This window comes from Dendronephthya gigantea, unplaced genomic scaffold (assembly GCF_004324835.1).
Source record: "Dendronephthya gigantea isolate DGI-Jeju-01 unplaced genomic scaffold, DenGig_1.0 000365F, whole genome shotgun sequence".
Lineage (NCBI taxonomy): Eukaryota > Metazoa > Cnidaria > Anthozoa > Malacalcyonacea > Nephtheidae > Dendronephthya > Dendronephthya gigantea.
This window is the reverse complement of record NW_021163375.1, coordinates 50,660-76,774: the sequence shown is the minus strand read 5'-3', so window position 1 is coordinate 76,774 and position 26,115 is coordinate 50,660. Positions and strand designations below refer to the sequence as shown.

General features: G+C 39.0%; 2 protein-coding genes across 2 annotated transcripts; one reads left to right on the top strand and one right to left on the bottom strand.

Moving 5' to 3' along the window:
* Nucleotides 1-807: 807 nt before the first annotated feature.
* On the top strand, nt 808-2,271 carry LOC114542562. The gene has a single exon (XM_028562082.1). The coding sequence runs from the start codon at nt 808-810 to the stop codon at nt 2,269-2,271; it is 1,464 nt and encodes a 487-aa protein (XP_028417883.1).
* A 13,995-nt stretch (nt 2,272-16,266) lies between these two features.
* On the bottom strand, nt 16,267-25,876 carry LOC114542564 (cell division cycle-associated protein 7-like). Its single transcript, XM_028562084.1, has 2 exons — nt 25,458-25,876; nt 16,267-17,124 (listed from the first exon to the last, which is right to left on the bottom strand). The coding sequence occupies exons 1-2, from the start codon at nt 25,828-25,830 to the stop codon at nt 16,667-16,669; spliced, it is 831 nt and encodes a 276-aa protein (XP_028417885.1). The 5' UTR covers nt 25,831-25,876; the 3' UTR covers nt 16,267-16,666.
* Between the last annotated feature and the right edge of the window lie 239 nt (nt 25,877-26,115).

The window sequence follows — 26,115 nt, the reverse complement described above, 5'->3', positions numbered from 1 at the left end:
ATACCGATAATCATGTCCAAATTGCCATCTGAAATTAGATTGCAAGTAGCGCGTAAGGCATCAGGCAATGTCTGGAAAATCGACGAGCTGCTCAGCACCATCAAGTTTGAAGTTGAGGCACGAGAATTGAGTGAAACAACCCGTTCGAATAATAGTGAAAAGGGCCCCAATAAACCGAAGTCAAACACACAACCAACTGTGGGATCCTTTGTTGTGAATAGAAGTGATAGAGACGGTAGTACTGGTTTCAAAATTAAATGCGCGTACTGTAACGAAGTGCACTATTCTGCGTCATGTGAAAAGGTAACGGACAGGGAAGATCGAATAAAGATTTTACGCAATTCGAAGCGTTGTTTTGTTTGTCTAAGAATAGGCCATCAAGCAAACAAGTGTGATGCCACCAAGAAATGCCGCCATTGTTCTGGCAAACATCATCAGTCAATATGCCCTAGCAACAATTCTCACCGCACTGAAGGCGAAGGTACTAACCGAACCCTAAACAATACCCGTCAAAAAATTGAAGAAACCAAGAAACCAGAAGTACCAGAAGATACCAAAACACCCATCACCACAGCTGTTACCCAGACAACCAAGGGAACTGTTTTGTTGCAGACAGCCAGAGCGATAGTGTCAAATGGTTCCAGGGTTCTTCCCGCCCGTATTTTGTTTGATACAGGAAGCCAAAGGTCCTACATCCGAAGATCGCTCCAGAGTAAGTTAAGATTGAGCCCAGTGGGTAAAGAAACTCTTCAACTAAACACCTTTGGTGAAAACAAATCAAAACGCGAGAACTGCGAGGTATATCAAATGAATATCACAAACAAGAATGGTGGCGAAAGCATTGAAATTACAGCAATTGGGTTTCCAACAATTTGTGCACCCCTTCCTTCGAAGGTAAACGTAAGTGACTATTCACATCTCGATGGCTTGGAACTTGCAGACTTTGACTGTGAAAACAACAACGATGGCGACAACATTGATATTTTAGTGGGTGCAGACCACTATTGGGACATAGTTACTGGCGACGTCATGCGAGGAGAAAATGGACCAACTGCAGTGAGTAGCAAATTGGGTTGGCTTTTATCGGGATGCGCGAAGCATCTTCAGCCGGACGGCTATACATTTAACAACCTTATTTTAGCAGGAGAACGGTTCGACAACTCCAGTACGGTGACTGATGACGATGAGTTAACCACGTCGTTAAGGCGTTTCTTGGAAGCAGAGAGTGTAGGCGTTGATTCCATTGATTCAGAGATTCCTTTAAAGGAACAAAGCTTTGTTCGCGATATTCGATATACAGGGACACGCTATGAGATCAGTCTTCCATGGAAAGAACATCGCCCAGACATCGAGGATGATTATGAGCTATGTCGTAATCGGCTAAAATCGTTACAACAGAAGTTACTTAAGTATCCAAGTCTTCTTGAAGAGTACAACAAGAATATAGAAGAGCAATTAGCAACGGGAGTCATTGAAGAGGTCCAGCCTTCGAATAAAGATCAGGACATTCATTATCTTCCTCATCACTGTGTAATCCGGAAAGACAAGGTTACCACGAAATTACGCGTCGTGTACGACGGGTCAGCTACCACAGAAAAGCGGAACTATTCATTAAACGACTGTTTGCTTACTGGTCCAAACCTCATCCCGCAAATATTTGATATGCTGGTGAAGTTCAGACAAAATCCAGTTGGACTGGTGGCAGACATTGAGAAAGCATTTCTAATGATCGGAATAAGCGAAGAAGATCGAGATATGCTGAGATTTCTATGGTTCAAGGATGCGAGGGATCCACATTCCGAAATTCTGAAGCTTAGGTTTTGTCGATTGGTTTTCGGTCTAAGACCCTCACCGGCTATTCTGGGAGCCACCATTCATCATCATCTCGACTCGCATCAGAAGCAGAAACCCGAAATTGTGGAACATTTAAAGAAATCGCTATATGTAGATGACTTCGTATCGGGGGCCGAGAATGACGAGGAAGCACTTACGATATACAAAGGTACGAAGGAGTTAATGAGCAGTGGAGGATTCAACTTACGAAAATGGAGTTCGAACTCCAAACACCTTGCTACGATCATCGACGAGTTGGAAGATAAGAGAGCCAAGGATTCAACCAATGCATCGCCCAAGGTTGTTCAGGACGACTTGACATTTGCGAAGTCAACAATTGCCAAAGAATCCACAGTCGAAGAGCCCACACAAGTCAAGGTCCTAGGAACTGCATGGGACACAGTCGCAGATGCGTTCTGTTCAACTTGGAAGAGTTAATCGAGTATTCTAAGTCACTTCCAGTTACGAAAAGATCCTTGTTAAGTTGGTCATCAAAGATATTTGATCCATTAGGATTGTTATCCCCTTTCACGATAAAGCTGAAGATGTTATTCCAGATATTATGTTTGAGTAAGGCTGATTGGGACAGTGAGCTGTCAGACGATTTAAGTAAACAGTGCAACGCCTTAAATCTCAGAGTTAGAGTTCCTAACAAAGATTCGAGTGCCAAGATGCTATTATCTTTCCGATTTGAATCGTTCCATTACGCAAGTGCACGGATTCAGCGATGCGTCGGAACGCGCTATTGGCGCAGTAGTCTACGTAAGAACAGTGTACGAGAACAGCCACGTTGATGTGAAACTAATGGCCTCGAAAACAAAGGTCGCCCCAGTCAAGAAGCAAACTATTCCCCGTTTGGAACTTATTGGAGCAACATTGCTAGCGAATTTAGTAAATTCCCTGTTGAATGCGCTAGAATGGAACGTAGAAATATTCTATTGGGTCGACTCAATGACTGCGCTGCATTGGATAAGAAATGATCGACATTGGAAACAAATGTCCAACATCGAGTAAACAAGATTAGGAATCTATCGTCCATAGAAGCTTGGCGATTCTGCCCGGATCGTTAAATCCAGCGGATTTGCCCTCGCGTGGCATATCTGCGAAGGAACTTCCGAACAACTCACTATGGTTTAATGGACCCGAATTTTTAACTAAAGATGAGGATCAATGGCCAAAATGTCCAGTAACTAGTGGAACAGAAGCCGACGAGGTATCGCGAGAGATGGCAAATAAACCTTCGAACGTTGTAAGATCACTTGTCATAACAAAGAAGATTCCGAACTTGTTAGATATTAGCAAGATAATCGACATAGATCGTTTCAGTTCCTTGAAAAAACTTCTTCGAGTGACCAGCTACGTGTTGAAAGTCGTCAACGTGATGAAGGTATCAAGATCCGGGAAACGATCAGAATCCCAGAATTCGTGCAATTAACAGCAAATGAAATTCAGCAGGCCGAGTTATTGTGGAATAGTCGAAGCGTTTAAAACCGAATTACCTTTGTCTCTTTGGGCGATTCGAAATCAACCCCGCCTGTTTATGTTAACCAGTTTGGACTATTTCTGGACGATGATCATGTCTTAAGGTGCAAGGGTAGATTAAACAACGCATCGTTAGAACTGGGAAGCAAAAATCCGATTTTGCTTCCATGCAAGTCAAGGTTCGTCGAGTTATTGATACGCGAGATCCACCATAAGATAAAACACAGCGGATTACGAGATACATTGACGACCATCCGTGAGCGTTTTTGGGTAATACGTGGCGTGAGGCAGTAAAAGAATTATCAAAGTTGCCAAACGCCGTTTTGAGAGTGTATAAGGAACCACGCTTTAACATAGATCACCCTGTAAAGACACCAGACCGAGGAGTGTCAAAACCATTCATCTCAGCAACTCAATGGTCAAAACGTTTATATTAACTATAACTTTATAACTATATATGATATAACTATTTAATATATATATGAATTAAAAGGTCGACACAGACGAGCAGACGAGCAGACGTGTGTTGACGAGAGAGATAAGAAATTTGGTGACAATATACGAACAGCCATGACGAACAACACCACAAAGCAAAGTGTACTGCACAATCTATCGGTCAACGATAAAGACAAGCTTATTTGGTCGGGTTCATTCGATGCTCTACAACAATTTGTCGAAGATGTGCTAGATTTATCTGGTGGAAAATGGTCTTCTCCTGGGGGAGACGCGAAGGCATACGAATGTGAAGAGGTATCAATCCGATGGTATCCGAAAACAAAGTCGATTACAGTTAGCGGGAAGGACAAAGACCAGATCGAAGAAAAGCTAAACTCTGTCGCTTCAATATCAAAGCGACTACCTGCAGTAAATATTAATCCTGCAAATGATGAATACTTAAATAATCAGCTGCAAGATCTAAAGAAGGAATTTATCGAAAACTTCGCAGCCATAAACTCTACTCTACTAGAACATTCTAAAGAGTTGAAAGATTTGAAGAACCCGGAGACGGAAAACGAGCTATGTAGGCTCCGAAGAGAAAATCTCGAACTTAAAGACCAAAACGAAGCCCTGACTGAGAGGGTAAATAATCTAAGCCATACTATCTCAGACCTGTATGGAAAAATGAAGGCTGTCGAGGAAGAAAAAGCAAGTTTAATAACCTCTATACGGTTGTTATACACCGATTTAAAACCTGAGGAAACCAATCAGCTATCCCACCGACAAGCCGAGAAACAAGTCGATGCTAATGACCTAAGTAAATGCCACTCAATCCCGCTTCAAAATCAATTTTCTTCACTCAGCATCGAGGAAGCTGACAAAATTACATCAGCGTCAACGAAAGATACTGAAAATCAATCTTCTGGGAAGCGCGTAAAAGAGGAAATAGTTGTTATAGGGGATTCGATAGTCAAACATATTGACCCGAGAAAACTTACAAAGAAAAAAGTTCATAAATTTACATACCCAGGGAAAACCACTGAACAAATTGAAAAGGAGCTAAATTCTATTAATATCCAATCAACCCCCTCCCACGTAATTGTTCACGTTGGGACAAACAACATCCCAACGGATTCAACCGAAGTATGTGCGAAGAAAATGGAAAACCTTGTCGTCAAAATTAAAGCGAAATTTCCAGACTCAAAAGTTGGTCTTTCAGGAATTACGTTAAGACAGGACATTGAAGCAGCTACAAGCATCCAGGAAGTCAACAACAAACTCAAAGAAATATCTGCCAAGCATAAGGTCGCTTTTATAGACAACTCCTCTATAGATAATACATGTCTAAACGGGAGTAATTTGCACCTTAATGGTAAAGGTTCAGCATTTTTAGCCACTCACTTTATTAAATTTCTAAGAGGAGAACATCATTCAAGACCACGTAGCCGTTCTGGTGAGGATTTTCGTACGTCGACTCTCAACCAAGTAGGGGACCTGCTGAAAGCGATTCTCGCAGGGACATCTCGAACAATATATGTTAACTTCAACAAGGTGTGATCCGGGTTCTGAACCATGCCATCAGATGAGTAACAAATCAGATAAGTCAATATTAAATGAATTAAATAGCTTGAAGGGTATAAAAATTGCATGTTTAAACATCAACAGTCTTCCAAAGCATATTGATGAGCTTCGAATTATTATGCAGAATAAGCCCTTAGATATTCTAGCAATTAATGAGACTAAAATTGATGATTCATTTTCGGAGAATGAAATTAGCCTTGTCGGATATCACCTAATTCGAAAAGATCGTAATAGGTACGGAGGCGGTGTACTTTTGTATGTCCGTGACACCATACCCTTTACCGAACGAAAGGACTTGCTAACATGTTCACTAGAAATGATATGCATAGAAATCAGTAGACCATGTAGTAAGTCGATTCTAGTAAGTACATGGTATAGACCTCCCAATTCAGATGTACAGGTATTCGACGACTTTGAAGTTTTTCTTAGCAAATGCGACTTAGAGAACAAAGAACTAATACTTTTAGGTGATTTAAATTGTGACATCAGCAAATCTCCTCCTGATCCCCACACGTAGATTACAATTTTTATTGTCTCTTTACCAATTTGATCAACTAATTAAAGAGCCTACAAGGGTAACGAAAACGACAGCTACCCTGATCGATCTGTTTATCACGAATAAGAAGCAAAATTTTGCAAAATCAGGAGTTATCCATCTAGGTATATCAGATCACAGTTTAATTTTTGCTGTTAGGAAACATTGCGCTTTTAATTCTCGACAAAACGTAACATATGCTCGAAATTTTAAAAATTTTAATGCTACTGATTTCCTTAATGATCTCTCCCAGATACCCTGGGAAAATGTGGCACAGCATGACGATCCAAACCACTTGCTATCGAATATGGAGGTCCTATTACTTGCAAGTACTCGATCTGCATGCACCGTTAAGACGCATGAGGGTTCGGGGCAATTCCCTCCCTTGGATTACTCCAAATATTAAAAAGCTAATGCGAATGAGAGATTTTCATAAAAAGAGGGCTGTAAAATTTAAATCTCAAATCCACTGGGCTAAGTACAAAGAAACTCGCAATAAAGTTCACTCAGAAATGTATAAGGCAAAAAAAAACTTTTTCTGCAAAAAAATTGAAGATTGTGCTCTGGCAAAAGACCCTAAACAAAGCTGGAAGCTAATTAACGAACTTCTGGGGAAAAATAATAGAGCGAACAATATTTCCCAGTTAAAAATAGACGAAAATATTATTTCTGACGATATAAAAATGGCAGAGTCCTTTAACGAACACTTCGTGAGTATTGGGGCTAAATTAGCCGCCGAAATTGAGAATAATTCCTTGGACCCAAGTTGGTCAGAAAATGTCAATTCCCAATCAGATATACAATTTAGATTTTCAGAAATTAATGTGCATGATGTATTCCTTCAGTTATATAGACTTAAAACATCAAAATCGACAGGCATTGATACTATTCCAGCAAGGGCACTCAAAATTTCAGCTGAAGTAATTAGCCCATCATTAACGTGGATATTTAACCTCTCGATTAGAACTGGAATCTATGTAGACGAATGGAAAAAAGCTTGGGTTCTACCGATTTTTAAATCTGAAGACAGACAAAAGCGCGAAAATTATCGCCCAATTTCAATTTTACCAATTATTAGCAAAATTTTTGAGCGTTCTGTTTTCAACCAATTGTATGAATTTTTGAGTGAGAACTCTTTGCTTTCTAAGTATCAATCTGGATTCCGCCCAAAGAATTCGACTTTGACTGCACTTATTCAAATGTGTGAAGCATGGTACGAAAATATAGATAATGGCGACTTGAATGGTGTAGTTTTTCTTGATATTAGGAAAGCTTTTGATTCAATTAATCACAATATCTTATTGCACAAAATGAAAGATCAATTTGGAGTTTCAAATATTGAATTGAAGTGGTTTGAATCTTATATTTCTGATAGGGAACAAGTATGTTTTGTCAACGGCACGATATCAACGCCAAAAAAGATAGTCTGTGGGGTTCCTCAGGGATCCATCTTAGGACCATTATTGTTTTTACTTTACATTAACGATCTCCCAGATTGTCTCGATAACACCACCCCGTGCTTATATGCTGATGATACGCAGATGTTTTCAACAGCAAAGGATTCAGCAGAACTTATCTCCAAGTTAAATAGCGATTTGAATAAAATCAGCCAGTGGCTAAAAAGTAACAAATTACAGCACCATTCAACCAAAACTAAATTTATGTACGTTGGATCAAAGCATAATCTTCTTAAGATCAATGATGATATTCCTGTAATGCTAAATAGCAAACCTATTCCCAGAGTATATTCAATCTCTTGTCTGGGCGTTACCCTTGATGAAACATTAAGTTGGGAAGAACACATTGAAACGATTTGCAAAAAAGTTGGGGCAGGTATAGGAACGTTAAAACGCGTCAAGCCTTATGTTCCTGGAAACATGTTGCAATCGATTTATAAAGCTTTGATACAACCTTATTTCGATTATTGCTCTCCCCTTTGGGATACCTGCAACAAGACATTGAAAGATAAGCTGCAAAAATTTCAAAATCGGGCAGCTCGAATAATAGCCGGCGCTAGCTATGAAATTAGGTCTGCAGATATTCTTCGGGCACTTGACTGGGAAAATTTAGATTCCAGACGAAGTATGACCAAGGCAGCATTATTATATAAAATTTTGAATGATTATACCGCACCTAATTTGAAAGAATTATTCATCAGGAGGAATCTTTTGCAAAATAATTATGACCTCAGAAACTGTCACATTGATTTGGCTCTTCCAAAACCGAGACGAGAATTTCTGAAAAAAAGTTTTAAGTACAGTGGTGCTAAACTTTGGAATAATCTTTCGCAAGAAGCTAAGGAAGCGCAATCTATTTATTCTTTCAAAAATATTGTAAAGCAAATGAATTGTTAAATAGAATTAAGATTCAATCATGTACAGATCTTAGCATACGGCCGGATCACACCAACTTAATCTATTTTCTTACTTATATATTTCTCTTTTGTAAATAGCTATGTAGATATATTATTATCTTTTGTAAATGTTCTATTGTGTTTTGGACGCCCCTTATGGAAACCAACTTTTGTTGATAAGGCTAGCGTCATTAAAGAAGGTTTTACATACATACATTTACATACATACATGGATCTCAAACGCCTCCAGATCTTCCCGCATTCAGAGTCTCGGAAGAGCCTCCGTTTACCAACGTAGGTTTAGATTTCGCAGGACCATTGTTCGTTCGAGATATTCAGGATCAAGAAAAGTCAGCCGAGAGTTCGACTAAAAGGTATGTTCTGTTGTTCACATGTGCATCTACTAGGGCTGTGCATCTGGAACTTACCTCCTCATTAAGCGTACCAGCCTTTCTCAGAGCATTTAGAAGATACGCCAGCCGAAGAGGCTTACCTGCCCGTCTTATATCTGACAATGCAAAAACATTTCGAGCGTCCTGCGCCGAAATTCGTAAACTATGCCGTGCTGAAGAAGTATTGCGTTACCTTACAGACAATCAAATTACGTGGCAATTCATTGTTGAAAAGGCCCCGTGGTGGGGTGGCTTTTGGGAACGGTTGATTCAAAGTGTAAAGCGCCCGCTACGAAAGGTCATAGGTAGAGCAAATCTTACACATGACGAGCTTCAAACATTCGTGGTTGAGATCGAAGGATTAGTGAACGCAAGACCTATCACGTACGTGTATGATGACACCGAATCAATCTCTTACGCGTTGTCGCCGTCCCACTTAGTTTACGGAAGACGAGTTACGACCATGCCAAATAGCGAACATTACGAAATCGTAAGCACCTATGAATCTCTTACTCGAAGGGCGAAGCATCATAGAAATTTGCTCCAGCGTTTTACGAAGCAATGGAGAGACGAATACTTGTTAGCTTTACGAGAGCAATCAAGCTGCAAATCAAGAGGTAATCGGAATCCTGAGATAACTGTGGGAGACATTGTTATCATTAAGAACGAACAAACAAAACGGAATTTTTGGAAATTGGCAAAGGTAGAGCAACTAATGGTCGGAGAAGATGGAGTTGCCCGTGCTGCAGTCGTTAGAGTTTTTCGTGAAAACTCAAACCATTCTCAGTTGTTAAGGCGTTCCATCCAGCATCTCATTCCTATAGAAGTTAGACAGATAATCAAGAATGATCAAGCAAGGAAGGAAGAAAAATGCGCGAACACGACCAAGCAAGTATTACATCCGACTGAGCGACCACAGAGAAACGCAGCAATTACTGGACAATTACGAAGATTGAAGAAAATGGGGAAATTATAAAAGAAATACGAACTGTTATGCTATGTTATTGCACGTTATACTAATATTAATTGTTTGTTGTAAGGATTTATTAGACTGTTGACTCGTTCATAAACGATGTCACCCTGGGAGTGTAAATAACGTTGAGAACCGGAAGTAACGCGTTGAACGTCATAATTAATTAAATTCAGAGCACGTGATAGAGCATGAGATTGAGGGTTATAAGTTTTTGTTTTTTGGTTATTGTTAAAATTTCATATGAAGTGAAATATACAAAATTGTTTGTTGTTGTGAAGCGATTTAACGATTGAATGGGAAGCAAATTCGAACGATCATGAAACATTCATTTCTCTGGCGCAGAACAGTCGTTTGAAGCAAAAAATTTACGGTCTGCTCTTGACAACCCAGAAGCGGTTGACCAAAAATTAACGAAAGAGTTAGAGGCATCTCGCCTTGCTGGGCCATTTAATTCTCCGCCCTTTCCAAATTTTCGGGTTTCGCCTTTGGGCCTGGTTCCTAAAAAACAACCGGGTGATTTTCGCATGATTCATCATTTATCGTTTCCAAAGGGAGCATCGGTTAACGATGGTATACCCGATTTCGAAACATCTGTGCGGTACGCTACCGTTGACGACGCTATTCAACTTATTATAAAAGCGGGCCGGGGTTGTTTCCTGGCAAAAACAGATATAAAAAATGCTTTTCGAATCATTCCTATCAGCCCAGCGGATTATCACCTCTTAGGCATAAAATGGCGGAGTTTGTATTATTACGACCGGGCAATGCCAATGGGTTGCTCCAGCTCGTGTCGCACTTTTGAGATTTTTAGTACGGCTATCGAATGGATCGCTAGGGAAAGGCTTAACATCGGCAAACTCCTTCATTTGCTCGACGACTTCCTGTTTGTTGCACCGGATTATTCTGCTTGTAAAACAAACTTGTGATTTCATTGGCGTGCCTATAGCACCGGAAAAAACCATGGGTCCCTCAACAACCTTAACGTTCGCTGGGATTGAATTAGATACAATACAATTCCAGGCCCGATTGCCGATTGATAAAATCGAGAAATGTGTTCAATCTATAGCACGCTTTTTAATTCGTAAAAAGGTTACACTTAAAGAACTTCAGTCCTTAATTGGATTACTTAATTTCGCATGTTCCGTCATTATGCCAGGTCGCGCATTCCTGCGACGCTTAATTGATCTAACGCGTGGCATTTCACAACCTCATTTCTTTATTCGCTTAACGCAAAGTGTGAAACATGATCTTCGTGTCTGGCAAACGTTTCTGTCGAATTTCAACGGCAAATCATTCTTTTTGCACAACCATTGGCGTAATAACTCCCATTTGAATTTATATACTGACGCTTCGGGTAGTATTGGTTTTGGGGCCCTGTTTGGTTGCGACTGGTGCTATGGCGCATGGCCAATTGACTGGCGGAGTTACAATATTGCCGTTCTAGAGCTATATCCGATTGTCCTCAGCCTGTGTTTATGGGGATCAAAAATGCGCAATCATTGTATCTTGTTTCTCACGGATAATGAAGCTTTGGTGTCTGTTATTAATAAGCAAACATCAAAGGATTCTTATATCATGACACTCGTTCGCCGGATGGTTTTGGTTTGTTTAGAAAACAATATTTTATTCAAAGCAAAGCATATACCAGGTAAACAAAATGTCCTAGCTGATTGTTTGTCTCGTTTACAGCTCCAAAAATTTTCACAATTGGCGCCGGCCGACATGCATCGAGCTCCAACGCCTATTCCCTTTCACCTGCTGCCGGAAAATTGGCGACTATAGTTTCTCAATTAGCTCAAAGTAGCTTGCAACCTTCTTCAGTGCCGACTTATAAGCGGGCATGGGCACTTTTTACGCAATTTCATGTGGCAATTTTTAATGAGGGATCGTTCACTTTGCCTTTGTCGCCCTCAGTCGTCGCGTTATTCATAGCGTACTTATTTGACCTCAAGTACGCCTCTTCAACAGTTAACACTTATGTATCTGCACTGGGTTATACTCATCGCATGTCCGATCTACCGGACCCAACGAGAGTTTTCTACGTAACGCAAATATTAAAGGGGTATGGTAAGAAAGGCTTCCGCTTAGATAGTAGGTTGCCTATAACTTTACCAATTCTCAATCGTCTTATTGAGGCTGCGCCTCATATTGCTGGGTCACCGTACAAATATGTCAATTCCGGGCAATGTGCTCTTTAGCATTTTTCGCGTTCCTGAGAATTGGAGAAATAACTAAGAAGTCAAATAACCAACCCCTTCAATTGCGACAACTCTCCAAACTATCTTCCGATGATGGCCGGGTTGCAGGCATAAGGTTGACTTTCGAGGATTTCAAGCACAATTATAACAGTAGACCTTTTAGTTTGGAAATTCACAGGCAAACGGCATGCTGTCCTGTTCGCTTATTAGAGGAGTACATGATTTTGCGAGGTGCCCAGCCCGGAGCTATTTTTCTATCCCAACTGGGCATTCCAGTCTCATGTGACGAGTTTGCCAATCTTCTTAAAAAGGCTTTCCGCTTCTGTGGACTCGATACTTCCAAATATAAGTCTCATTCATTTCGAATAGGCGCCGCCTCCCACGCAGCTGAACACGGGCACTCGGATGCCCAAATTCGAACTATGGGGCGTTGGAAATCGAACGCATTCCTCAAATATATACGTTTTTCTTCCCTATCAACATAGTTTGGATGAATTTTCGAGCGGAAAACTTGCGGGGAGTTTTCTGCTCGAATTGTGCGGCTATTTTATTTCTTCCTCAACTTGCACATGGTCAGCAAGGGCGATCGTTTGCATTCTGGGGGAGGAAATAAAGTGCTTATAACAGGGTGATGGAGAAGCTTCTTCTTGGCGCGGTAATGTTGTGACTCTGCTAAACTAATATCAGTTAAGTGTAGATTATCAGCAAGGGTGATAATCAATGTAGCTTACCAGCAAGGGTGATAATCAGTGTCGATTATCAGCAAGGGCGATAATCTATGCCTTTTCACGGGCTTTGTAAGTGCCTTTTTGCCCATGTTCGTTTATAAGGTCGCGCAGACCGCTGATCCTGTATTATTGTATTACGAAACTTTCTGCATGCATCCCTTTCCTTGGGGTGGGGTCAACTTGCTTTGCTTCGTTGTTTTGGCGGTAATTTGCCTCCACCCTTTTCTGAGCGTAAATATTTGGAATTTTAATGCAATGTATTAATAAATATCGTTTTGTTTAACAGAAATAAAGCGGCTAGGAGAACCATTACTCCTAGCCAAAATTATCCCAAAACGGCGTAAAATTTAATGTGTCTTTATTATGCTCAGAAAACTGAGCTGCGGAAAGGGTATGCAAAATTCATGGCTGGCAATATATCTATGCGTAAATAAATCACATTACATAAATATCATTTTGCGAACAAGCAAATTTTACTGCATCATATGCATGCATAAAAATGACTACATGGCAAACATTTATACACCTATTGGTCCCAACAGAGTGCTTAGGCATTCAAACTCTAACAATTGCATTGTTATGGGTGATTTCAATAGTTTTCGTTTTTTTTGGGACACCCTGTAGATCAATGTGAAGTATTGAGAACTTATTCTAAACAAGACGCCGTTCTGGCGTTAACTCCGGCGCACGTGCCAGTCTTCAATATAGAGCTTCTGAACATAAACAATACAGTTCGCCTATTGTTTCGCATACATACTCGCATTTGGATGCCATGCGAACCTAAATGTTCGATCGCGAAATTCAGAAGCACATCGCAGTATAGAAGTTCCATTGTTCAAAAATGTAAATAAACCGCATGATACATTCGCTTCGTCTTAAGGCCCTCACCCACTCATCGCAAAAACTTACTCGCAAGCTCGCTGCGATTAGTTTCGTCCAATCACAATGCTTGTCAGTCTATTTTAATTAGATGCAAGAACTCGCAGCGATCTTGCGAGTTGATTTTACGATGAGTGGAAAAGAGGCCTTACACTTTGCCTTTGGAATTCGCGCTTATATAGTATATTAAATCTTCGATCCTGTGCAAACTACGCGACGTGTCAACGCGCCCATACACGACCACATCTTGTTAAACGGCGAAATAGCAGCGATATTATTAAAATAGGACCGGAATCTACATGTATTAAATATATTTCTACCCCAATTCAATCTAAACTTAATCGAACAGCATGAAAAGAACGGTTTATTTGTTCCTCTTGGAGGAATTGCCGTATCATGCGAGCGAAATCGAATCGCGCATTGGAAAATTAGCCAAAGCTGTGCACCACAACTCTTGGGAGATAAGACTTGGACGTAGATAAATACGGTCACATACACATTTCAGATACTAGAATGTTTGGCGCCATTTCTGATTTGCGACGACGAAAAAAAAAAAAAACAAAAACAAAACAAAACAAAACCGGGGCGAATTTTCAACTCCGTCGCTGACGCCGGAGTAATTATCATGTTTGAATTGAAATGGCTAATGGACATGCATATTAGCCAATAGTTATTGTTGAATACTTGCCTATTTTAATCACCTTGCACATTTATACTTCCTTCCATCAATGTTATCAAACAGACGCAACGACCAGGGCGCATTGTTATGCAGTGTGGGACTTCTCCAACTTCTTGTAAGACAAGTTCTCCACTCAACGCTTCAACGCTCCTGTTTTTCATTTACCAAGAGATCGATCTTGGAATTTTTACATTTGCACCTACAAAAACATATATTTATATTGATTGTGAAACAATAGGGTGAAAAGTCAGTATATGTAGTGCTTTATATGTAATGATATAGTGCCTTTATATATTTCACTTACCAATCTGACACTGGGATAGTCCGGCTGTTTTGCGAATAAAAGAAGCTGCCTTCTTTCTTCATGTACACGTCCCTCTTTTAGTCTTCATTATACTCGCCACGGTCAGCAATCGGTTTGTCTTGTAAGGTTGATATAAACCGTCATGTGTAGGCGTACTGTCTCTTGAAGCAACAGTATCGCATCGTCTTCAAATTCCAATATTGGCAATACATAATCCGGGATGAATTAAATATCCGAATAAAGTTGGCTGTCTAAGTTGTTGGAAAAACTTGACGACGTCGTTTTAGCGAAAAACGAACCAAAAAGTCTATATACTACAAGATTTCGCACTTTTATATAGCCGCAATATTTCCATATTTCAAAGCGTGTTTCTTGTTTACAAAATTAGCGTGTTCTCCAATGTACGTCACTTCCGGTGACAAAGGGCAACTAGTTCCCACTCACAGCACCTCGCGGTCAAACACGAAAAAAGCCAACTTTGAGGCCCGAAAAGTACATGAAGATCAAATTTTCGTCTTATCAAATATATTGAAATGTTCTTAAAATCGTCTAATCTATCTAAGTAGGTTATTTCCCTGAGGTTGATATAGGCACTTTAAAACTTTATTAAATCATATAGTTTCCTTTTTGCATGTCTCCATCCTGGAGTCACATGGGGGAGAGTTATGTAAATTAGGTGATTACGTCATGTGAGTTAGGGATACTTTTGGAGGTTTTTTATTATTGTTATTGGTACTTGAGACTTAGGGGAGTAAACAAGAAATCTATAAAACTGTGTGATGTGAGACGTGTGATATTGGGACTTTAGTGTGAGTTTGGTCAAAGTGTTCCCCACAGCTTGAGTGAACACCTGATCTGAAGTTTTGTTTCAGTGTAATCAATATGAACTATTTAACTTGTTTTCGCTTTAGAAATGGATATCAGTCATTTAGCCGGTGGAGAGATTGGTACGTAATATATGTGTTTGCATTTTGCACATTTTATAGTTTTGCAATACTCTTGCTCTTCAAACCCTATTCTCAGATGTCTATGAAACTTATGAATTTGCAGATACCATGTTTGCTAAATGATGATGAATGGTGACAGCAAATGTTTATTATTGCTCATTCACTCACACAGGTGGGTATCCTTGTTAATCATAAATTATATTTTTAGAGTCTGAAAAAACAAAACCCAACGCAGCTATGAATAAGGATAACGGTTCGTATAAATAACTAAATTTGAAGTACTGCATGTTTTAATTTATATTTTTACTTTTTAGCATCTGAAAAAGATCTAAAAAATTTTGGATCAAAGTTAAACTGCAGCAGCTTCTCCAGATTTATCAAGAATTTATTTATTTCTACCGCATGGGTAACCTAGTTATTTAACAATTATTGGATTAGGTTGAGTGTGATATCGAGAATTATCAAGCCGAAGTTTGCGTTATTCGCCGAAACGAAGCTGAGGAGGATACGCAAACTGAGGTTTGATAATTCTCGATATCATGAAAAAAAGCGAATTCAATAATTGTTTTATTATGTATTTCCTTTTTACAGAGGAAGCCTGCGCCATTTTTGACAACAAACTAGCGGCAAAAAATTACATCACCTACCAATAATTTTCAATGTCACGTAGGTGGCAAGACATTAAGAATTCTGTAGGTTTTTAGCCAATAACAATCGAGATTGCATTAGTAATGCATAATAATATACATTGTTTGCACCACTCCACACATTATTCTGCTCACGCGTGAATAGCGCATATCTGCGATATAATCCGACAGTTTTCGACGTTCCGCGTGGGATCCACGCGTTGCGTGTTTTTTCTGCTGCATGGGAGGGGGGGGGCTAACATACTCAATAGATCATTCTGAGATGTACAGCTGAAACGCGGATCCCAAAATTAGTACTGAAATCAGGTCGTTTGCATGATTGCGAAATTTTAAATTATAACAAGTGTATATATTGGGCCGTGCGAAGTTACCAAATTTTAAATAAATTCTAGTATTACGCGCGAAAAAGCGTTACCTCTTTCCAAAATAATATCAAATAGTATATTTATACCACACTTTATGCAAAATTTGGCAACAACGTATTGCCATTTTTTTTCACTGTAAAGCTGTACTGATGAAACTACTGGTTTTAACTTTACTTTAATAGGCAATAAAATTTATAATATTGAAACAAATGCAATATATGGCCGAAAGTGCTGAAAGCATGCAAATGTATTAGTAGATATAAATGCCGATATAGGGCGATGTATGCAATAATGCAAAAACGTTTTTCCAATTTGTCAAAAGTATTAGTTCTCTAATCACCAAGAAATGATTTAACATCTGTATATCCATTCTGTCGAGCAACACCAATCAGCTGGCCTGTACATCTTCGGCCTCTTTTCTTCATGCAGAAACTACAGTTACATATATTTCTGCATGGCGGGCAAATCCAGTCAGGATCCATGATAGCTTCTTTAACACTCTCTCCGTAACGATTTCTTAGGCATGGACCACAAAATTGCCCTCTGATACCAACACAGTTTTCATTACGGCAAACAGTTTTCAAGTCATCAGTTTTTTGACGACATTGATGACAGGATGACCCATTAATTGAATCATACCGTTTATCTGCTACAGTCTCAGCAACTAATAAAAGGTCTTCCTCGGTAAAATCAGATACGGGCCTCACTAGATGCTGTATAATTCTAGGACGAGGTTTCACATGTTTGTGGCTCAATTCGCTAATGACGCCATTAACACTAGATTTGTTGTCTAAATTAAAAAACAAAGAGTAATAATCGCTTACTCAAAAATATTTCTATAAAACCGCTCTAAGCTAAGTAAGGGGGATATTTAATACGAGTGCCTCCCCCCACACATGCACACACTAAACGATCTTCCACGACACGGCTATCGGGTATAAAGCTGAAGGTTCATGAGTCGTTTAATTGTCAATGCGGATGAATTTTGAAAGTTTCTTTGAAACTTTGCAGTATTGTGATGAGTAGCCAAAATTCAATCGAGACAGTCAGTCAGTTATGCATTCAGAGTGTAAACTTTTCGGGGGTGTCTTGTATTTGTATTTTTAGTAATTTAGGCATAGCTATTGATATAGTCCATAATGATTAAAAGGTATTTATTAATCAATTTTAGTTGTCTTATATAATGGCAAAAGTCACAAAAAAATCAAGGTCCTAACTGCAAATTTTCTAAGATTCCCCTTTCATCGTGTGCATATCTGTTATCTGTTGTAAAGGAATTTCCCCCGAAACACCGGATTTCTTCTGGAACGACGTCAATGCGGATGTGCAATCCGATCTTCATCAATATTCACGAAGGTAGAATGACGAAAGGGGCGATAAGGCATTGTTTTAAACATTTATAACACGAGAATCAACCATTTTATAGCTAGAGAATTTCTGAACTTAAAATACATTACTGACAACATTAATTTTGACTTTATATATCTATGATACTAAAAGCAGACCTTAGACGAAGAAGAGCGATGCAGTGACGGTGTAAATGCTCTGAAGTGTATAAACAATTCAGATGCCGACTATATATTTGTATAATTAATTTTATGCCAGAAAAAAAAATCATATCATCAACAGAATCCAACCTTATGCATCTATTCAATCGTTGATTTCCAAAATATTATTTATATGATTTTAAATTTCTACACGCGTATATGTACGTACAAAAAACGCGACAGTGGAAAGAAATCCTTAGCATAATTTTGTGCAGTCTGCTAGTTTTATATTTTGAATTGCTAAAGTACCGTTAGAATTGTTATGTTTGGTTACACTTGTTATGAACTGACTAGTTTTCAAACAAAGCGAAGCCCCTTTATAGAAAAACGAAAAATTTACAGCCATTTTTCTTTGTTATATTGTTAAGAACATAGCCGTAAATGAGAGTTTTATTGTAACAGCATCGCAAAATGATGGTAATAAAAACGGCTTGAGTTCTCAAACGGCTAGAAATAAGTAAAGTAAGCTGAACATCACTCGCATTGTTTCGCAGATTTCGTCGCTGTTTTTAGTTCATATAAAATTCTAAAAGATGGCCATTTGAGACTTATATTCATACTGCTATATTATAAAAGAATAAAAAACTTTGGACATGTAGCGACAACACCTCATGAGAACCCAAACTGTCGACAAAAAGATCCTAAGCGATGTTATACAATCATGTTGTTTTGACATCAGGGAAACTCCTATATATTTTATTACGTGAATAGTTAACTCTAATATACGAGTTTTCCCTGAGATCAAAGCAACGTGGAATTATGTAATAAACTCGATCGTAAATGATGGTGTTAATTTATCTTTAATATTAATACACCCAAAACATCAGACAAAATAAAATAAACTAAAAACATCGTAGCAGCTAGTTCACTGCAGTGTTTTACATTCTCCCCAAAACCTTTCTTAGATGTATCGCACGTTTTTGTTTCCTATTTCCTAATATGGCAAAACCCGGAAGTTACTCACACTCCCGAGGATATTATTCGTCTAAAGAAATGATATAAAACTAATAACAATATAAACGGTTTTAAAGTTCAACAATGTTTCAATATGTTCTTTCGTTCAGCATCGTTGGCCATTGCTGCCTCGGTCACACCCGCTTCGCCCTCCTGTTTGTCTTCAAAATTCTCTCGTGGAATCAAATGTTGGATAGGTCTTCTCAGACATGACGGTTTCCCACTTTTCTCGTTAATCACACGAATTCTTGCCGCTCGAACAACGTTATCTACACTTGGAATTAGCTCTTCAACTTTCACCACCTTCCAAAAGGCGCGTGATGTCCGATCTGATTTCTGAATCACCATATCCCCTTCGTTTACAACGATTTGGCCCGATCCCGATGTCGTTCTAGCGGTTTCCAATAGACTTAAAAGATACTCAGCTCTCCACTGGTTAGCGAAATTCTCCAACAGCCTCCGATGATACTTTTCTCTTCGCGTAAGGGATTGATTTGTGCCAACGATCTCATTGTGCTTGTCATTTGCAGTGGTTGCATGCAGTTGTACGGCCATAAATCAGAGAAGAAGGCGTTAATGGATAGGAGACGCCTTGTTCATCGTCATAAACGTAAGTTAAGGGTCAGTTATTTAAAGTTCCTTCGATCTCGATCAGCAAAGTCCTCATCTCCTCAAAGGACAAAAATGCCCGACCCTCGACTTTCTTTAAGCATTGCTTCACGCATAACCATCCTTTCCCAAAACCCCCCATGCCAAGGGGCCTTTTCGATTATGAACTCCCACGTTACTCCTTTATTGGTCAGGTATCGTTGCACTTCGGTAGATCTCGTTATCTTTTTGATCTCTTTTTCAGCTCCTTTAAAAGTTTTTGCATTGTCCGATAATATTCTCGATGGTAACACTCAAACGTATGCCTTTTTCCTTTCTTCTTCTGTTTGGTTTTTCCCGTTCGTACTCACGTATATTGGGCCCGCGAAGTCGATCCTCGCGTTGGCAAATGGAGGAGCGTCTCTAACTCGACTTGTGGAGCCTTTGGAGTTCCCAATGGCTTATCCTCGAATCTCTTACACACGATGCAAGCTCTTGTCACACGCTTTACTACTTCTCGACCACTCACGATCCAATAAATTTCTCGCACGCTGTTCGAAGTTTCTCTGATACCATTGTGATGCACCGATGTGTGATGCTGGAGAATGACAAGGTCGGTGAAACGATGTTTGGTTGGAAGAAGAACAGCTTGTTTGGCATTTTTTGACACGGTTGATAACCACTGTTCGATCCTAGCTTGGCAACGTATCAGTCCCTCTTCGTCCCGAAATATTCTTAGTCGCTTCACGAGCGGAGGTTTTTTACACTTCGGTTCAAGCAAATGATTGGATTCATCCACGAAATGAGCATATTGTATAGAGCGTAGCCATAATCTTTCTGCTTCGTTCACTTCCTTGGCAGTTAATTCCACCGATGTAATTCGCACACGTCGAGTCTTATCGATAAATCTCCGTACGTACGCAGTGACTCGTAACAACTTCAATTTCGTGCTATAGCGAGTACAATCTATAATCTTATCGAGATTAAGAGTCGAATTTGTGTTAACCGTCGCTAACGATCTTGTTACTTCGGTTTGTGACTTGGACAATTCTTCGGTGGTTCGTTGTTCGTCTTTCTCATTGTGGTCTGGATCGAGTGGCCAATGATCTTCGGATTGTTTCAGGAAGTCTGGGCCATTCCACCACGTTTTATTTTCCGCAAGCTCTGACGCATTACATCCCCTTGAGGGTATATCTGCCGGGTTGACCTCTCCGGGACAAAATTTCCATTGTTCGGTTGTAGTAAGTTTCCGTATTTCGTTCACTCGATTCTGTACATACGTCTTCCAGGTCTTCGAGTTACGAATCCAGCATAGCCCTTTATAAGAATACATCTACAACATACCACCCTTGTAACCACCGGTAAAGACGTAATGCCTTTTCGCACGCACGTAATAAGCCTCGCTAAAATAACTGCCCCAACAGTTCGAGCCTGGGGATTGATTGTTTCTTTACCGGTGGAACCCTAGTTTTCGACGTCGGTCCCGCCATAAATATACACCGTCCGTAAATACGCTACCGCTGCATACGCTTTACATGAGGCGTCTGAAAATCCGATTCAAAAATTCATCAGAGTGCACTATCCACGGAACACCGAGAACGTTAACAGAACTGTCTTCGTTTCCATTCATAGTTTTAAGATTTTTGTGTTCGTTTTGGAAGTAATCCTTAATGTTCAAACCGTCCGAATCATTTGACTCGTCCACGCGATCTCGCATAGTTTTCTTGCCCTCCGTTTGAACTTCTGTCGGCTCGCTTTCGCTCCCGAGGGTTTTAACACACTCGCCCTCACGATTTTCTGCAGTAGTGAATTCTTCTTCCTTTCCTTGCTGATCTAACGCTACCTGACTTCGAAACACACTCGAATTTGAAGTCCACTTCCGCAACTTAAATCCGCCTTCTCGCGAAAAAAATACAGCTGGGGATCAAGAAGTGGCATTTATCGTGCAGAAAGGCGCCGAGACATGGCAATGGAGACATAATTGATGAAATGTCAAGGGACACAAAAATGAAAAAATATTACATGGCACTACTTCAAAACCCTTCGAAAATTGGTTGAATAATTCTTTAGTCCACTAGAATCGTGCTAAAGTACAGTATTTGGATGGTGCTTGCGACGGACGGCGAAAAACGGCGATCAAATTTGCAAAATGTGGCTGAAATCGTGTTATGGCGGGGGGTAAGTGAAATGAAATATGTCGTATCGCAACAAAACATTGTTATTTCCAAGGAAATTTATAATAAATATATTAGAATAAGCATGTTTTTTCATCATATGGCAAAAATTTTTAGAAAATAGGGAAAATTAGACTTTGCCAGGTGAATCTGTAATTTTATGCATAATTAGCAGTTGACCTGGAATAGTAAACATTCATTTTCTTGTAAAATATGAAACTTAGGCTAATTTTACTCTCCAGTGACCACCTCTAAAAGCAACCATTCTGAACTATATAAACAATTCAGAAAGACTGTAGCTTGGATAATTCAGGATTTAGAGCTATGTCGACTATGCTGTTTCTGGGTGTGGTCATTTTCAGGACTTTCGTCCCGGATTCACATTTTGGCACATATGCCATGTTGACCACCATGGTCATTTTACCCTAAAACAGTTGAGATAATCTGTCCTAAATGAAATGCATACAAACTCCTTTACAGGTCCTAGACTAATAAGGATATTCTCATAAGTTTTCTCTGGAATGGCCATCTTTTAGTTTTTTACAAAAATTCTTCGTAAAGCTAATAAGGGGCTGATTACATGCATGGAATGTTTTCAGCCCGGGCTGACTCACTGGGTTGTTATAAAATCCTAACAAAATCGCGCAAACGATTACATGACAAGAATTTCAGCCCGCGATGTCCCAGGAAATTTGGCCTCCCCAAAATTTGGCCCCCCCGGGCCATATTTCCTAGGAAATATGGCCCCCCTTTCGGAAATTTGGCTCCCTCAAAAACATATACTTTATATCCATGAGTTCGAGAATCGCGAAGCTTCTTCTAAAAGCAAGATCGTAAATGTTTGTTTGTATTCATACTTAGTTTGCTTCATTTATTTGTGTAAAAACTTTTCATCTCGGCGAAGAGCTAAGACGAATATTGTTAATGTGCACGTGGCTAACTTCTAGGATTATCATAACATTACTAGGAGCTTTAATCGAAAAATAAATAAATAAGTGGTAATTTCCTAAAACAACCTTTCCTATGTATGTATAACCGCTAAGCCTATAATTCATAAGGTCGCCAAATTAAGAATTTCTGCGGAGGACAAATTTCACAGTTCGGAAATTTGGTCCCCCACGATAACATACTTTATACTCTCAATATATATATAAAATAGATATAGTTTTGAAATCGCGAACTTTTGACTCAATATTCAACAAGTTTCTGAACCTAATATGAAATTCGTCAGAATAACAACCACACTTTAGCAAGCGACGACAACATGGTTAGCGAAAGTGGTAATTTGCATACGGCTAACATTTGGGGAGTAATTAATACAAATTTGCATAAAAACGTTTAAAAACAATCGGCAAACACAAAAACAGGTAACATGCACCATATAAAATCCGTCAGTGCTGTTTGTAAGTTGAAACTCAAGAGGGGGCCAAATTTCCGAAGGGAGGGCCAAATTTCCTAGGATATTTAGGGCCAAATCTCCTAGGGCATATTTCCGAGAAAATTTGGCCCGGGGGAGAGCAAATTTTCGAAGGGGGGCAAATTTCCTGTAACACCGGGCTGAGATTCTGAAAAAGAAGAAAAATGGCGTTTTAAATTTTTTGATTTGCATTAAAAGCGAAGCGGCCACATCGGTTTGTATGATCAACACTTCCAGAGATATATAACGTAGAATTAAACATAATTTTTGAGCTCTATTAGTGAATTTCTGCATGTGCTTACCTTCGGAACTCTTTAAAAAACACATATAAAATTAAATACGTTTCAAAACTAACATGACTTATTAGTTTGTACTGTTTTTGTAACTCATCAAAATACTACAAAGTGTCAAAGAAACTTAACATTGTAACATTGTCACTGAAAACATTTTCACAAACGTTTGGCATGTGGTGCATATATAGTAGCTGTCATATGGTCTACACTGATGAAATTTTCAATTTTTTTACATGAAAGGGCAACATCTTTCACAACACGTATACTAAACGACTAAAAGGGTAAATGGCTTTAATTACCATACAGGGAGTTCATTTATCTGAAAACATAAACTGAACATGAACAGTCACGAGTCCCCACAACAAGTTTTATATCCTGGAAACAATGCACCTATTCAAATTTACTGATGAGGGCCCTAAAATAGTAAATGGGAACTTGGGTTGACTACATATTTTGAATTATTATAGAAATGTTTCACCAGGTTCCTATTTAATCATCATAAACATGTTTGGCAGGCAAACTGTACATAATTAAAAGCTCTACCTGTGAATATAGACATATTCCTATTCTTAGACATACTCAGAATTTTTAGGTCCAAATGTATTCCTTTTCAATGTACAGTAAAACATTTGCCAGGTTTTCAAAATGTGTATAAAAGGATTAAATAAGCTAAAAAATTAACACTTTTGGAATTAACACTAAGTTAGAAATTAATGGATTGCATATGTTCTCACAATTAATGGGACTGCATATGTACATCTACAGACACAAGGTGTGTAAGGCATTGGTAGTTGAAAGAACCTTTTCTCCGGTGCAACAGCAAAGTATTTACTGTATTTTTAAAGAGAGACCTTAGGGAAACAACCTTCCAAACATTGCTGCTTAGTAGAATATGCTTCTAATATCAATCAACTACAACTGTTTTAAATAATTCACACATTAAGGGCCTGTTCATACAAGATGGGCCTGCCCATTTAACCTTGCTTTTGCTAGCCTACTTGATGTTTTTATATGTGCCTGCTTTAAAGGCAAGATCACGATTCATCCCAGGCTAGATCTTGACAAAGCCGGACTGATTCCATTCTATATGAATCCAATTTTACAAATACAGTGAAATAAAATGCGAAGTGAGATCCCGGTTTATTGTCCATCTCATATGAACAGGCCCTAAGTGCTATGGAAATGTGATTTTCCTAGAATACTTGGTGGAAAAGGAGATTTGGATCTTTGTCCAAGACCCTCCTTTATATTAAACTGTGGAAAAAATGTTAGCTACACTGACACCACTGCAAAAATCATTGTGAGTATGTAATAAATGGGTTGACTGGTTTGAAAAAAAATCCTAGTATGATGACAGTGATTCTAATTAGTTAGGAATTACATCCTAAAGGTGATTATAATTTATAAGCAGTATTGGATCCAGAATAAAGCAGAATGAATTACTAGAGTTTCCAACTGGTAAATTTTATTTGAAAATATTCTTTAGAAATTCCAAACTAATAGCTTTGTTTTAAGATATTTTAAATTTAAAATTAAGCCACATAATTCATTCTGCCCAACCCTAGATCTGCCAGTCTGATTATAAATTTATCTTATAATAATACATGTCTCAAAAAGTTTGTTGCATAAAGTTTCTTATAAAGGATTGGGGTTGCAATCAAATCACACATTTTTATTTGCAGAAACTATGCATTGAAAATCTCTTAAAAAATAATGTCCCCTCCTTTTCAGAAAAGAGGGAGTATACCTTTCTGCTGCTAATTTTTCACCCTTCACACAACTGTCATGAGATTTCTGGTGACAATAACCATACACTAACAAGGTTTGTCCTGTTTGTTTGAGAGCTAATATTTTGATAGCAAAGTGGCTGGTATTTAGCATATCAAAATCCCCGGTTTAAAATTTAAAATCTTTTGCAGGACGGTAATATGCCATGTAACTACAGGACAACATCAGATATCGAGATATGTCAGGTAATTTAAGGGAAACGAAGTGGCTATTCGTACTGGAACAGTACGCCGAGTGTGATTTGCTATTCGTACTGCATTCGAAATGTTTCTTTCAATAATTTGTCGCAATAATGATTAATAATAAAAAAAGGGTAAGATGATTTTAAAATCATTCATCGTCATATGAACGTCGGTATTTACCTTCTATCCGTCTCTTCTTGGTTAAAGGCCCAATCCAATGCACGAACAATCTATTCTGAATATTTTCAGATATAATGTCATCATCATCCGACGCATCACTATAGCCCATAATGTCATCAGTACTGTATGATCGAGCACTACGTTTAGGATTTCGGCGTAGTGGCGTTAAAACTCTCTGCTTTCCAGCGGCATAAGGCAAACAAGGGTCGCAGGACTTCGCACGTGCTGTTGGCGTTGTAGTTCGTGCAGCGGATAAGCGGTTTTCACTTGCATTCGGGAAATTAAGAGCTTCGCCAAATATCGTTCGCATTATTTCATTATTTTCCTTAATCTTTTGTTTTCGTTTTAACTCGTATTCGCTCTCCTGTGCCATCCTTCTGGACCTGGAATCTGTTACCAAAATGCGAGTTCTGCACTTGTCGTATCACTGTTCGGTGCAGTCACTGCAGTGTGACCACTGACCAGGTTTTCTGAAGGGCAATTACCAAATTAGGTGACAGAAATTACAACATAAAGCAAAAAATTACTACGCACACATTTATCCCGCATTATCATTGGTAATTCCAAATCTTTTTCCAAAATATCCCTACTTTACCCTAACAGAAACGAAGACACCTGAGACAAACAGGGGCGAAATACCTGCATTTTAAACCGAGAG

What these genes read in the sequence shown, in the direction of transcription:
- LOC114542562 (XM_028562082.1), top strand. Translation starts at nt 808, where the DNA reads ATGAATATCACAAACAAGAATGGTGGCGAAAGCATTGAAATTACAGCA.
- LOC114542564 (XM_028562084.1), bottom strand. Translation starts at nt 25,830, where the DNA reads ATGGCACAGGAGAGCGAATACGAGTTAAAACGAAAACAAAAGATTAAG. An exon ending in CAAGAAGAGACGGATAGAAG is followed by an intron (nt 17,125 to 25,457) that starts GTAAATACCGAC and finishes TTTTTAATTTAG; the next exon opens with ACAACAAATCTAGTGTTAAT.